The sequence below is a fragment of the Phocoena sinus genome, chromosome 5 (genome assembly GCF_008692025.1).
Source record: "Phocoena sinus isolate mPhoSin1 chromosome 5, mPhoSin1.pri, whole genome shotgun sequence".
Lineage (NCBI taxonomy): Eukaryota > Metazoa > Chordata > Mammalia > Artiodactyla > Phocoenidae > Phocoena > Phocoena sinus.
This window is the reverse complement of record NC_045767.1, coordinates 65,162,430-65,176,006: the sequence shown is the minus strand read 5'-3', so window position 1 is coordinate 65,176,006 and position 13,577 is coordinate 65,162,430. Positions and strand designations below refer to the sequence as shown.

At 37.0% G+C, this 13,577-nt stretch overlaps 1 protein-coding gene across 11 annotated transcripts in view; it reads left to right on the top strand.

The window, feature by feature from the left end:
* The window catches only part of UGDH (UDP-glucose 6-dehydrogenase), a 58,332-nt gene that overhangs the window by 8,424 nt on the left and 36,331 nt on the right, over window positions 1–13,577 (top strand). For 6 of the 11 annotated variants that reach the window (XM_032632063.1, XM_032632066.1, XM_032632065.1 and 3 more), the window contains 5 exons: window positions 245–413; window positions 9,662–9,763; window positions 12,323–12,523; window positions 12,635–12,836; window positions 13,290–13,433. In XM_032632063.1, the coding sequence (XP_032487954.1) occupies window positions 252–413; window positions 9,662–9,763; window positions 12,323–12,523; window positions 12,635–12,836; window positions 13,290–13,433 (811 nt within the window). In that variant the 5' untranslated portion in view covers window positions 245–251. Of the gene's footprint in view, window positions 1–244; window positions 414–9,661; window positions 9,764–12,322; window positions 12,524–12,634; window positions 12,837–13,285; window positions 13,434–13,577 lie in introns of all 11 variants that reach the window. The other 5 variants (XM_032632061.1, XM_032632060.1, XM_032632057.1 and 2 more) reach the window with 1 other exon arrangement.

Genomic DNA, 13,577 nt, shown 5'->3' with positions numbered 1-13,577 from the left:
ATATCAGTTACTATAATTTTTTCCATATTTCATGCTGGTACAGCTGAGAACAGGCTAGGTCATCCAATTGGAACATTATTTTTTTATTATCATTGTCTTCATAATTCTTAATGAGTGTGAATGTAGGAAATCTTTCCAGTATCTGTCACCTTGACAGTTTTTATAAAGGGTGATGAATGTGCAGTGTGATTTCTTTAAATTTTCTGTTCTCAATAGTTGGACGGTCTTACTCTTTCCCTTCTAGTACAATCATGTTTGAAATTAAGAAGATCTGCTGCATCGGTGCAGGCTATGTTGGAGGACCCACATGTAGTGTCATTGCTCATATGTGCCCTGAAATCAGGGTAACGGTTGTTGATGTCAATGAATCAAGAATCAATGCATGGAACTCTCCTACACTTCCTATTTATGAGGTAAACCAATGCTTTGTTCTTATGCTCTTTGTTTTCTTACTCTTTTTGCTAAGTAATTTACTTTTAATATAAAATTCTATGACTTCAGCTGATAAGAAATTAAATGAAAAAACATAAATACACAATGTTATGGACATTACAATTATAATTATGTCAAATATGCCCAGAGAAAATGCCTAGAAAAAAGTATATTGAATATTAATAGTGGTTATATTAGTGAAGTGAGATTATGGGTAATTTTCTTATCTTCTCTATTTTCTAATTTTGTTTGTTAGTATGGTTACCATATGGTAATAGTACAATTAAAAAGTGACATCTGGGGCTTCCCTGGTGGCGCAGTGGTCGAGAGTCTGCCTGCCGATGCAGGGGACACGGGTTTGTGCCCCGGTCCGGGAAGATCCCACGTGCCGCGGAGCAGCTGGTCCCGTGAGCCATGGCCGCTGAGCCTGCGCGTCTGGAGCCTGTGCTCCGCAATGGAGAGGCCACAGCAGTGAGAGGCCCACGTACCGCAAAAAAAAAAAAAAAAAAAAAGTGACATCTGTAAAAATTAAAAAACTGTGGATGTTTATAATATTAATTCATGTAAGTATTATATTTTGGGGTGATTGTATTTATATCAGGTAAACCTTGGATGAATAAATGGTGTCTTTCATATTCAGTGTTTAGTATCACAAATTTGTTTGAATTGGAATTTCAAAATTTCTGTGAATTTAGAGAACTCATAGTTAGGAAAATATGCCTCTATTTTATTAAGCAGGGTTCCATTTTTAAAAATTTTCACTGTAAAATGAGTTCATGATATTATGCTTTTGACATACAGAGAAGCACTTGAAAATTTGAGGGTAACATTTTCTCTCTAACATTAATATAGTCTTTTCTCTTTTTTTTCTGAAAAGTCTTATTATTTATAACACTCTTATCAACCATAGTTTTTAAGTGATCTTTAGAAGGGGAAGTCTCTGTAAGATAAATCTGCCTGCTATTTATAGACCTATGAATAGAAATCCATGAAAAAGTACCCATAGATTAGTAGCCACTTATCATAGATTAACCAATATCTGAATCAGGTTTAGAATTAAAAAAAAAAAAAGCCCTGTGTGTGTGTGTGGTAGCTTGTTTGTGCTTTACCCTTTCTTCCTCTACCAGATTAACTTCCCATAATAGTTATTTAAATACCTCAGTGTTACAGCATTTCTTTTCCTGTTATATAAACATAACATTACTACTATATTAGGTCTTGAGGAGTTTTTAAAAACATTTTAAAAAACATTTTGGAAAGATAACTTGATTAAGAGCTTTATAATTCTGATATCCATAAAAGGGCTGCAAGTCATCTGAAACCTTGTGAGCCGTTATTTATATCCAGTCATTCAGTAATTAATTATGTCAGCAGTATACTCTGCTTTTCAAACACAAAATGTACCAGAATGGCTAAAATTATCACTACTGCTAATACCAAGTGCTGACAAGGATTTAGGGCAACTGGAATTTTATACACTGCTGGTCAGAGCATAAATTGGTGTAGCCATTTTGCAAAACTGTGCAGCAGTATTTACTAAAGCTGAAAATATGCATATCTGACCCAGAAATTCCACCTGTAGGTGTATATCCAACAGAAAGGCATACATTTATGTGTCAAAAGATAGGTATTAACAGTGCAATTCATAATAACCCCAGATGGGAAACAACCTAGATGTTAATTAGCAATAGAATGGATACATAAATTGTAGTATAATCCTGCAGTAAAATACTATACTGTATTTAAAATCCATGGAACTACTCCTGCATGCAAGCATATGTTTAAATTCTCACAAAAGTAATGTGTTGTCAGACACAAAGTAGTCCATGCTATATAATCCCATTTGTATAAAGTTCAAATATAGGCAAACTAATTTCTGGTGATAGTATTCATCATGATGGTAGTTTGAGGGGTTGTAGAGACTAGGAGAGGGCATACTGCAGGCTCTGATTTACTGTTTAAGGTTTTTGGGGGTTTTTTTGGCCATGCTGTGTAGCTTGTGGGATCTCAGTTCCCCAGCCAGGGATTGAATCCAGGCCTTGGCAGTGAAAGCCCAGAATTTTAACCACTAGCCAGCAGGGAACTCCCTGTTAATGTTCTTTTAATTCTTGTATGGATAATGGTTACACAAGTGTGTTCACGTGTGAAAATTGAGCTATACACTTTTCTATACTAAAATATATGCACTTTTCTGTATTTTTGTTTTACTTCAATAAAAATTTTACATAAAAACAAAATAAAAAGGTTATCTTGAGCTAGAAAAAAGTATAAACTATAATATATTGGATTTAGATGTTTTTCTTGGAGAAAACAAAAAAATTAGTTGGCCAGGCACATTCCCTGGCCAGATTCTTATTATTAGTACTATTTCTATTATTTGAAATCTGAAACTCTTTTTCCTAAGACTTCAGTGCTTTAAATTAAAAATAGTGTGTTTGGACTTCCCTGGTGGCACAGTGGTTGAGGATCTGCCTGCCACTGCAGGGGACATGGGTTCGAGTCCTGATCCAGGAAGATCCCACATGCCTGCGGAGCAACTAAGCCCGTGTGCCACACTACTGAGCCTGCGAGCCACAACTACTGAAGCCCTAATGCCACAACTACTGAGCCCATGTGCCACAACTACTGAAGCCCATGAGCCTAGAGCCCATGCTCTGCAACAAGAGAAGCCACCACAATAAGAAGCCCGTGCACTGCAGCGAAGAGTAGCCTCCGCTCAAGGCAATTAGAGAAAGCCTGCACGCAGCAACAAAGACCCAACGTAGCCATAAATAAATAAATAAATGGGAAAAAAATAAAAATAGTGTGTTCTACAGATATAGAAAACAAACCTGTGGCTACTAAAGGGGAGAGGGAAGGGAGGAGGGACAAATTAGGGGTAAGGGGTTAACAGGTACAAGCTACTGTATATAAAATAGATAAGCAACAAGGATATACTGTATAGCACAGGGAATTTTACCCATCATCTTGTAATAACCTATAATGGAGTACAGTCTGCAAAAATACTGAGTCACTATGCTATAGACCTGAAACTAACACAATGTTGTAAATCAACTATACTTCAATAAAAATAAATAAAAACCAAAAAACCCCAAATAAAAACAGCAGTAAGCCACAAAAGAAGTGAGATGATCTGAATTTGCCATGTTATACTCTTGTTACTTTTTTATTTTTTTTATATTTTTGCGGTACGCGGGCCTCTCACTGTTGTGGAGCACAGGCTCCGGACGCGCAGGCTCAGCGGCCATGGCTCACGGGCCCAGCCGCTCCACGGCATGTGGGATCTTCCCGGACCGGGGCACGAACCTGCATCCCCTGCATCGGCAGGCGGACTCAACCACTGCGCCACCAGGGAAGCCCTCTTGTTACTTTTTTAAAAATTAAAAGTTAAATTCCTCCAAAAAAGAAAATAGTGTGTTCTACATTGATATTGAATCCAGTTGGTATATATAGTTATATTAAAAGAGCTAAGATCTAAGATGATTTTTTTCCCACATCTTACTTGTTTTTCTCAATAACCTAGCTTTTATAAACAAAGAAACAAAAGTATTTCTTGTTGTTTCACAGTTTTATTTCATGAATAAATTTTTTTTTCTTTAAATCTCTTTTTTTTTTTTTTTTTTTGCGGTACGCGGGCCTCCCACTGTTGTGACCTCTCCCGTTGCGGAGCACAGGCTCCGGACTTGCAGGCTCAGCGGCCCAGCCGCTCCACAGCATGTGGGATCTTCCCAGACCGGGGCACGAACCCGTGTCCCCTGCATCGGCAGGCAAACTCTCAACCACTGTGCCACCAGGGAAGCCCCTTTAAATCTCTTTAAATAGAATATAAAAGATTTCAAAGTCTAGCTAGCACTGTGCTCATTAGAAGCAACTTCTGAGTTCTCAGAACTCTAATGTCCCATAATTGTATTGGCTTCATTTAATGATTGTAATTATTTGGTCTGTTGGCTTTATTTAATGATTGTAATTATTTGGTCTTTAAAGTCTTATTTTTATCTCATTTTTAATCTGTCTACTCCACAAAATTAGATGATGACAACGGAAGCAGCTATTTTAGTTCTGCACTATTTAGTTGTAGCCTGCAAAGGAAATGGAATCTTTTAAAAAAAAACAACCCAGCTCACTTTGGAGGTTAAAAACATGGCACTGCTACTTTAAAATTCTAGAAGGAATCTTTTTAACAAGTGGAATGATTTTCCTCTTAGCAAGTAAATGACTTTAGGCTTATAATTTTCATGTGTCTTTCTTACACATCAGTTGTTAAAAGACACCTGCTTAAGAAATTTATAAATCAGAAGAAAATAAATGATTTCTGTAGCATGTATTTAAAAAGACAAAACAAAACAAAACTGTGTGTCCGAATTATCCATTTTCAAAGATTTGTTAGGCCTTTGTTCCATTTTTTGTTTATTTTATGTTGTAAAACTAACTATTCCTGCACATTTCCTTGGCCATATAGGAGATGTAAAATGTTATGTGAAATGTCAAACAGGAAGAACTATAAAAGAAGAAAAACAAAGGGCAGGTTTAACCAGAATTCATGCTGCTTTCTGAATTCCTTTATTGAGTAGCTTATAGATATTGTTACTACTTGTGATTTTATATTGATCTACCTTGGACAAGGCAAAGAAATATTTTAATTTCCAGAGAAACCTTAGATACCTTTGCAGTCAACCTCCTCCTTAAATTTGTATTCTATTATGCATTAAAAAACACACAAACAAGGGACTTCCCTGGTGGCGCAGTGGTTAAGAATCCGCCTGCCAATGCAGGGGACACGGGTTCGAGCCCTGGTCCGGGAAGATCCCACATGCTGGGGAGCAACTAAGCCCATGCACCACAACTACTGAGCCTGTGGAGCCCGTGAGCCACAACTACTGAAGGCCGCGTGCCACAACTGCTGAAGGCCGTGTGCCACAACTACTCCGCAACAAGAGAAGCCACTGCAGTGAGAAGCCCGCGCACCGCAACAAAGAGTAGCCCCCGCTCGCTGTAACTAGAGAAAGCCAGCAAGCAGCAATGAAGATCCAATGCAGCCAAATAAATACATACATACATAAAATTAAAAAAAAAATACACAACCAAGCAGATATTTGTTTTCAATGATATTATAAAAATCTATGGCATTGATTTTTCATTGTAAATACCAATTTTTCATATCAGAGAGTCTCTTTTGGTGACTAATGTTTAACTCCTGGTTACTGATAAAGAAAAGATAACTAATATGTAATTATAATATTTAATGAACTTTTGAGTACACACCCTCCTTGATAGTTGTTCCACCCTCACTCCATTCAGTCCGAAACTCACTAGACTAATTGGAGAAATTGTTTTTTTGGCCTTACCCCGCGGCTTCTGGTATATGACCAAGGAATTCCCAAGATAAATATTTAGAAGGAAAAATGATCAGACTTGATTGTTGATTCAAGAAGGATGAAGTAGAGGAAGGAATCTAGAATGTATTCAAGAATTCAAGGCTGGGGAATTCCCTGGCAGTCCAGTGGTTAGGACTTAGCACCTTCACTGCCATGGCCTGGGTTCAGACCCTGGTCAGGGAACTAAGATCCCACAAGCCGTGCAGCATGGCCAAAAAAAAAGAAATTCAGGGCTGAAGACATAAACTTAAGATTATTCAGGAAGTTAAAAAAATAAATTTTGCAGGCAGTAGTTAAAATCAGAGTAGTTGAGCTCTCCCAAGATGAGCCTGTAGAGAGAACAGAGCGTGGGGTCAAAATGCTAATGTTTGATGAGGGGTGGAGGAAGAAATGCCTTAGAGAAGCACTGAAGAGTAGTTCAGAGAAGGTGAACCAAAAACCAGAAGAGTTTTAGTAGTGCAAGCTCCATAAAGATGTATATGTTTTGATTATGAGTGATGAACACAGTGACCAGTACTTAGTAAGTGCTCAACAAATATCAATATTTGCTGAATGAATGAGTAAGCTGTCAATTCTGCCAAACACAGGAGAAATAAGAACAGAGACATACTCATGAAATTCGGTATTATGGGGGCCATTGTAACTTTTACAAGAACAATTACAAAAGGTAGGAGATTGAAGTGAAAGAGTGTAGGAAATGAGTAAGACTCTTCTTTTAAAAGGTTTAATTAGAAGGAAATAAAGGGGGTGGTCACCGGAGAGGGACACAGGGTAAAAGCAGCGATTTTTTTTTTTAATTTATTTTTGGTTGTGTTGGGTCTTCGTTGCAGTGCGCCGGCTTCTCATTGTGGTGGCTTCTCTTGTTGTGGAGCACAGGCTCTAGGTGCACAGGCTCAGTAGTTGTGGCTCGTGGCTCTAGAGCGCAGGCTCAGTAGTTGTGGCACATGGGCATAGTTGCTCCATGGCATGTGGGATCTTCCCGGACCAGGGCTCAAACCCGTGTCCCCTGCATTGGGAGGTGGATTCTTAACCACTGTGCCACCAGAGAAGTGCAAAAGCAGCGATTTTTAAACATATTTTTTCCTGTGGTTGATAAAGAATCAAGCATGTTAATAAACTAAGGTAGACAAATCACATAGAGAAGGAAAGGTCAAAAGTATGAGAAGAAAGGGGCTAATTGATGGAATAAAGTCTAGAAAAATAGCAAAGATGATGGGATCAAAAACACCAGAAGAGGAATTGGTCTTGAAAGCCTCTTTCTCAGACTGGAGGGAAGTAAACAAGGGTGGATGAAGATACTGTCTTTTTGGTGGGAACAGGAAATAAAAGTGACTGAAACGTTGGTCATCTCAGTTGAAGGTGGGATGCCAGCTACTCTGAAGAAGATGTAGTGGAGGTTGGAGCAGTAATCTCAGAATGAGAGGACAAGTAAAAAAGTTACCAGGCTACATTGAAAAAACCCAGCTAAATGTACTTAGGGTCCATGAATTTATGTGTTCATTGTGGTTCTTTCTAGTCTTATATTTTATGGGTCAAAACTATGTTAATAAAAAAGTAGTCATTTTTACCACCTGAGAAGTAAATAGTAATGACTATCAGATGAAATATGGTAATAAGATATTCAAGTTTTTTCTCAGGCAACAGCATAATAGAAACTCTCAATATTTAACAATGAAGGGAATTCCCTGGTGGTCCACCGGTTAGGACTCCACACTTTCACTGCCAAGGGCACGGGTTCAATCCCTGGTTGGGGAACTAAGGTCCTACAATCTGCACAGTGTGGCCAAAAATACCCAAACAAACAAAAAAAACCAATGGAAACATTCTGTTTTGTGTTGCCATATTTATTGAATAGTCATTGCTTTTTTGTTAACTTTATTCATTAAAAAAACAATGTAATAACTACTTCTAAAAAGCCAAAATGGATAATTTGCTTTGCTTTTTCTGAGTAAAATGAAAGCTAATTTTATCCTGTGAAAGGATTTTTCTTCCATAAAATGTGCCATATAAATTCTAAATACTAGTTATGAAAATTACATAATGAATCTAATAAGAGGTAGAACCTATATTATCAACTGCTTCTGCATCCAGTTTGGATATCTACAAATATCCCATTGATTTTAACGGAATAATGTAGTTGTTCATTTTGAGGTCTTATTAAGACTTAGTATAAATTCTGCGTTGCTCTGATTTTAGGTTACTTATGTAAATGTTAGGAGATTATATAGGATTGAATTAAATCTTCTCTGTAAAATTCCAACTCCATAACCTTTTACTCTTATTTTCTAGAACCTAGTCAAAATAACTAAGGAACCAGTTGCCATAATTAGTGACACTATATTCATGGTGCAGTGGTTCATATATTTTGCCGGTCCTGTTATACATTTTAGCCAAACTAATAGAAATTTTGAATTTACATTTTACACTTTCTCTGATTGCTTATGTTAAAAGTCCACAGAACCATGAAGAAAAGTGGATTACCTCTGGATATAATTCTAGACCTATGCCCCAGAATTGACTTTTTACTTTGCTATATAGTTTTCTATACATCCATAATATTTTGGATATTATTTGAACCTTCTCTCCCAGGAGAGAAGGTCTGTTTTGCTTTGGTTTTTAAGAATTCTTAAACATGTCCTTCCCCTCCATGGTTTATTTGAATCAGAATCCAAGTAAGAGCCATATATTGCAATAGATTTGTATCACTTGTGTCTTTTAAGATCACTATATACATATATATAATATATATATATATATATTTTTTTTTTTTTTTTGCCTCACTGCACAACATGTGGGGTCTTAGTTCCCCAACCAGGGATCAAACCTGTGCCCCCCGCAGTGGAAGCACAGAGTCATAACCACTGGACCTCCAGGGAATTCCCTAAGACCACAGTTTTTTAAAAAAATTTATTTATTTGGTCGTGTCGGGTCTTAGTTGCAGCACGTGGGCTCCATAGTTGTGGCTCCAGGGCTCCTTAGTTGTGTCTCACTGACGCCTTAGTTGCGGCATGCAAACTTTTAGTTGCAGCATGCATGTGGGATCTAGTTCCCTGACCAGGGATTGAATCCAGGCCCCCTGCATTGACAGCGTGGAGTCTTATCCACTGTGCCACCAGGGAAGTCCCAAGACCACAGTATTTTAATCTCTCTCTGTTTTTCTCTTCAGTTTGTTTATTGAAGAAACCAGGTTGTTTATCCTGTAGATAAACAGATTTTGCTGATTGGACTGGTCTGGTCAGATTTAGACCTGATTTTTTTGGGGGGTGGAGGCAAGAATACTTGTTAGGTGGTGTTGTACAGCTCAAAATTCTTAATTATATCTCCTGTTAAATTGTATGGGAAAAGTAACAAATTTTTTAATAGAAGTGTTTCTTATAATGGGACTTAGAAAAAATATATATTTATGTGTAGAGTAAAGACTGTTTCACAACCACTCTGAATGGCCTGTATTCTATGGCCTGAATTCTTGGGAGTAAAAACCTGTATTCTAGTGACAATGCAAAATCAAATGTTTGCTTGAAACCACAAAGACTTTTGACTTTTCTGATGATTGTGTTGATACTTGGAGTTAATTGTTAACTCTTATGAAGAAGTCCAGAACATGGTAAAGAATGACATGCATTAAATTAATCTGCTGCTTTAATTGTGGCAAGTTCAGGTTTGCTTTATTTGTTACATAATGTACACCTGATGGCCTTCGGTACCAGTATAATCTTTGATTTTTCTACAGAGGTGTTATTTGAGAGCAAATCTAGACCTTTAAATTACACATGACCTTCCCCTTAATGAATGTAAGTCATATGGGTTATCTCATATGACTGGTAAAATGTATGTACAACTTCTTTTCTTTTTAGCCAGGACTAAAAGAAGTGGTAGAATCCTGTCGAGGAAAAAATCTATTTTTTTCTACCAATATTGATGATGCCATTAAAGAAGCTGATCTTGTATTTATTTCTGTAAGTATTTTCCTTTGCTGTGTGAGTTTTTATGTATTCTTGTCTATATAGAAGTTTCATTGTATTTTAATAGTAAAGCCATTGGTATTAAGCCACAGCATTACTTAGTATAGAGTTGTCCAATTGAATTTTGATTATCACTAACTTTATCCAACACTTCACCAAACTATAATCATCTGATCATTTCAGATCATTGAACAAATAAGTTCAGAGAAAGTTTCTAATATGAGATCTAGAATTAGGAAGTGCTGGTAACATGTGAGCATGTATGAGCACATATGGTGATAGTATATGTGTTTCATCATTTCTTGTTTCCACTGCGTGGTGGAAGTGAGATGAAAAGAATCAGGTAAAGTTTGCTGCAAACTTACAGGCATCTCCGATTTAGATGAGTTTATGTTCCAAAAGTCATTTTAAATTAATTATTTAGAACTTGGCATATGTTTGTTAGGTTATTAGGCTAGTCCACAGACACCTTCATCTCATAATAGGGCTTAACTGTTTTACCTTTGTAATGAAACAAGTAGAATGAATGCTTGGGAATACCCTCTGATAATTCAATATTTGAACCAAGGTAACTTTTTTCTTGCTGTCCTGGTAACCATCTACTCAAATATTCTGTGTGTGATGGTATAGTTATCACCAATTGGTGGCTGAGCTAAGGTGTTATATGACCCAAGACCTGTACAGCCTTAAGGAATAAAGGGAAAGCCGGTGGTGTGAGCTTTGACTGGGTTCCATGAGATAAACACCACGGGGTCCATAGAGCAGAGATGATGTTGAATTGATTGTGTGTTGAGACAAAAGCAGTACTGTGAAGAAATAGGAACTCCAGAAGAAAGTAGTAATGAAACCCTTGGTAAAACTGTGTTATGAATTCAGTCTCTCTTTTTAAAAATTACTTCAGAGAAAATTGGTGCCACTTCTATGACTCATCTACCCAATCTTCTACTTAAGCTTGCAGGAGGTTAGGGTAGAGGCATAGAAAAGGAGAAATTATTTTGGAGTAGCTAGATGCTTGGAGAAAATCAAGAAGTTACCTTAATCCAACATTTGGATAACCATAGCCTGGAATAGGAATAGGGGACTTTTCTATACGAAAAAAATTTTTTTTAAGTATCTATTCTTAAGGCAATAGAGTTCACCTTAGTGTGGTCCGGCACAGATAGCTGATTTTACGCTTGCTTCTCTGCCGATCTAGCCTGAGCTGCCTTAAATCTTTCCAAGCTATTACTTTGTGTGCCTGTTAGGGTAATTTATTGTAGTATAACTCCTACCTAGTTCCCATTATTCTCTGCATCAGTTTTTTTTTTTTTTTTTAATGTGCTTGTTGTGTACTTTTCATTGTGGAAAACACCACACATACAAAAAATGAAACCAACAATATAGTGAACCCCATTGTCAACAGTTTTCATGGCTGATCTTGATTTATTTACTACTTCTCTCCCTTTCCTCCCACCCCAGATTACCCAAATTTTTTTTAGGCAAATTCCAGGTAGAAATAGTTTTATACCATTGAATCAGTTTTCAACCATTATCTTCATTCAGAGCTCCTTTCCCAGGGAAGCCATTTGATCATCCCCATCTCTCGCATGTTTCACATTATCCCATTAACCATTTTTGCCCTTCTGTGTTCCACTGCACCCTTACTTCCACGTCTAGGTCTTTTCCTAAGTTGTTCCATGCGTATAAACCACTTTTTCCTCCTGCTTTTTACACCTCAACCCAATCTTCACGTTTTGAATTATTTTGGCTTGATTACTTTATTTAGTCTCCCATTAAGTTATAAGCTTGTCAAGAGAAGACAGTTGGTGCTACTTACTGGTTCAAAAATTATTCCTACATAGAATTTTAGACTTTTCAGAGTACTTTCATTTTTACGAGAGTGTTATAAAACTTGTGTGTTAGATTTTAGAGAGTGTGTTATTCTCATTTTCCAATGAGGTCATTGAGACAAAGGCAGCCACACTTCTCCAAGTTTACATGATACAGCTAAGCCAAAACTAAATGCCTAGACTCTGGACTCATGATTTATTTTTCTTTCTATACGATAGTCTTTGTCCACATAGTATTCTGTATCCTGAAGGCGCTAGATAATTTCTAGCTCTAATGAGCCAAGAAAGCATTTGTGAATGATACTGCAGACATTTTTAAAAACCTATTGATATAGGCCTATAAAAAAGGAGAATAAAAAGGAATTTAAAGTTTAGTTTTAAAGACCAGGATAATATATTACATACCATCAAGAGAGGAAGAAAGAGAAAACTTACATTTCATTTCAGACTGTGAACTCCTTTTGGAGTCTCTTTCATCTTTATATCTGCAGGCTTAGCTTGGAACCTGCCTGCCCTGATTCTGACACATATATAGTAGCTTCTCAACAGAAATGTACTGAATGAGTTCTCATAAAATATTATTTCCATGGAACTAATAGAGGGTGAAACCAGGGCTCCTGATGATGTTAACTTCCCAGTTGACTAGTCAGTTGATGGTCCAGGGCATATCTTGAAATCAGTGAATATCTCATACTCTGTTCTTAATCCTGTATACTTTAATCAGGTGAACACTCCAACCAAGACCTACGGAATGGGGAAAGGCCGCGCAGCAGATCTGAAGTACATTGAAGCTTGTGCTAGACGCATTGTGCAAAACTCATACGGGTACAAAATTGTGACTGAGAAAAGCACAGTGCCAGTGCGGGCAGCAGAGAGTATTCGTCGAATATTTGATGCAAACACAAAACCTAACTTGAATTTACAGGTATAAAAAAAGGAAGCATTAGAATCTGGCTCTTCTTATGTAGATATTGATGCTTTAAAGTTGTCCATAATTAATTCTAGCTTAAAACTTTCCTTTGCGTTGGGAGTCTAGGTGCTGTCCAACCCTGAGTTCTTGGCAGAAGGAACGGCCATCAAGGACCTGAAGAACCCAGACAGAGTACTGATCGGAGGGGATGAAACCCCAGAGGGTCAGAGAGCTGTGCAGGCACTGTGTGCTGTGTATGAGCACTGGGTTCCCAGAGAAAAGATCCTCACCACTAATACTTGGTCTTCAGAACTTTCCAAACTGGTTGGTACACAGCACTCAACTCTCTATTAAATTTAAAGCCAAGGACTTATTTCTGTTAACCCTGATTACACAGGTACTTTCTTAATATTAATAAAAAGATATGCTTTTGAAGATAATATTCTTGTATATTATGAAATAATATTCACAAGGGGATCAAATATTTGGGTATAAAATATTCTGGAATATGTAAAAGAAAATAGTAATTACTATTAATGTAATTAATTAAAATAGTAATTAAAAAAATCACTCTTTCCCTTCTTTTACCCTTTCTTCATCATCTTTCTTCTCTAATTTAAAACATTTTCCCTTACCAACCCACCCATTGCCTCCGAAAATTGAGCCCATCAGTAACTTTTATATCTCCCTCAGTAATTTGGATCAACTCAATGAAATATAATACAGATATATAAAATTTTTATTTTAGCTCATCGTATTCTTTTTTTTTCTTTTAAGGCAGCAAATGCTTTTCTAGCACAGAGAATCAGTAGCATTAACTCTATAAGTGCCCTCTGTGAAGCAACAGGAGCTGATATAGAAGAGGTGGCAACAGCCATTGGAATGGACCAGAGAATTGGAAATAAGTTTCTGAAAGCCAGTGTTGGTAAGTTGAAATTTTTCTGTACATAAAGTAGGTTCATTTAGCTAGGTCTCTAACTTTAAGGAAGCCTTTGCTTAACTTAAATGCCCTTAAAATAATGATTCCATTATACATGTAGGCTTCAGCCTATTAGGAACTTTCTAAGTG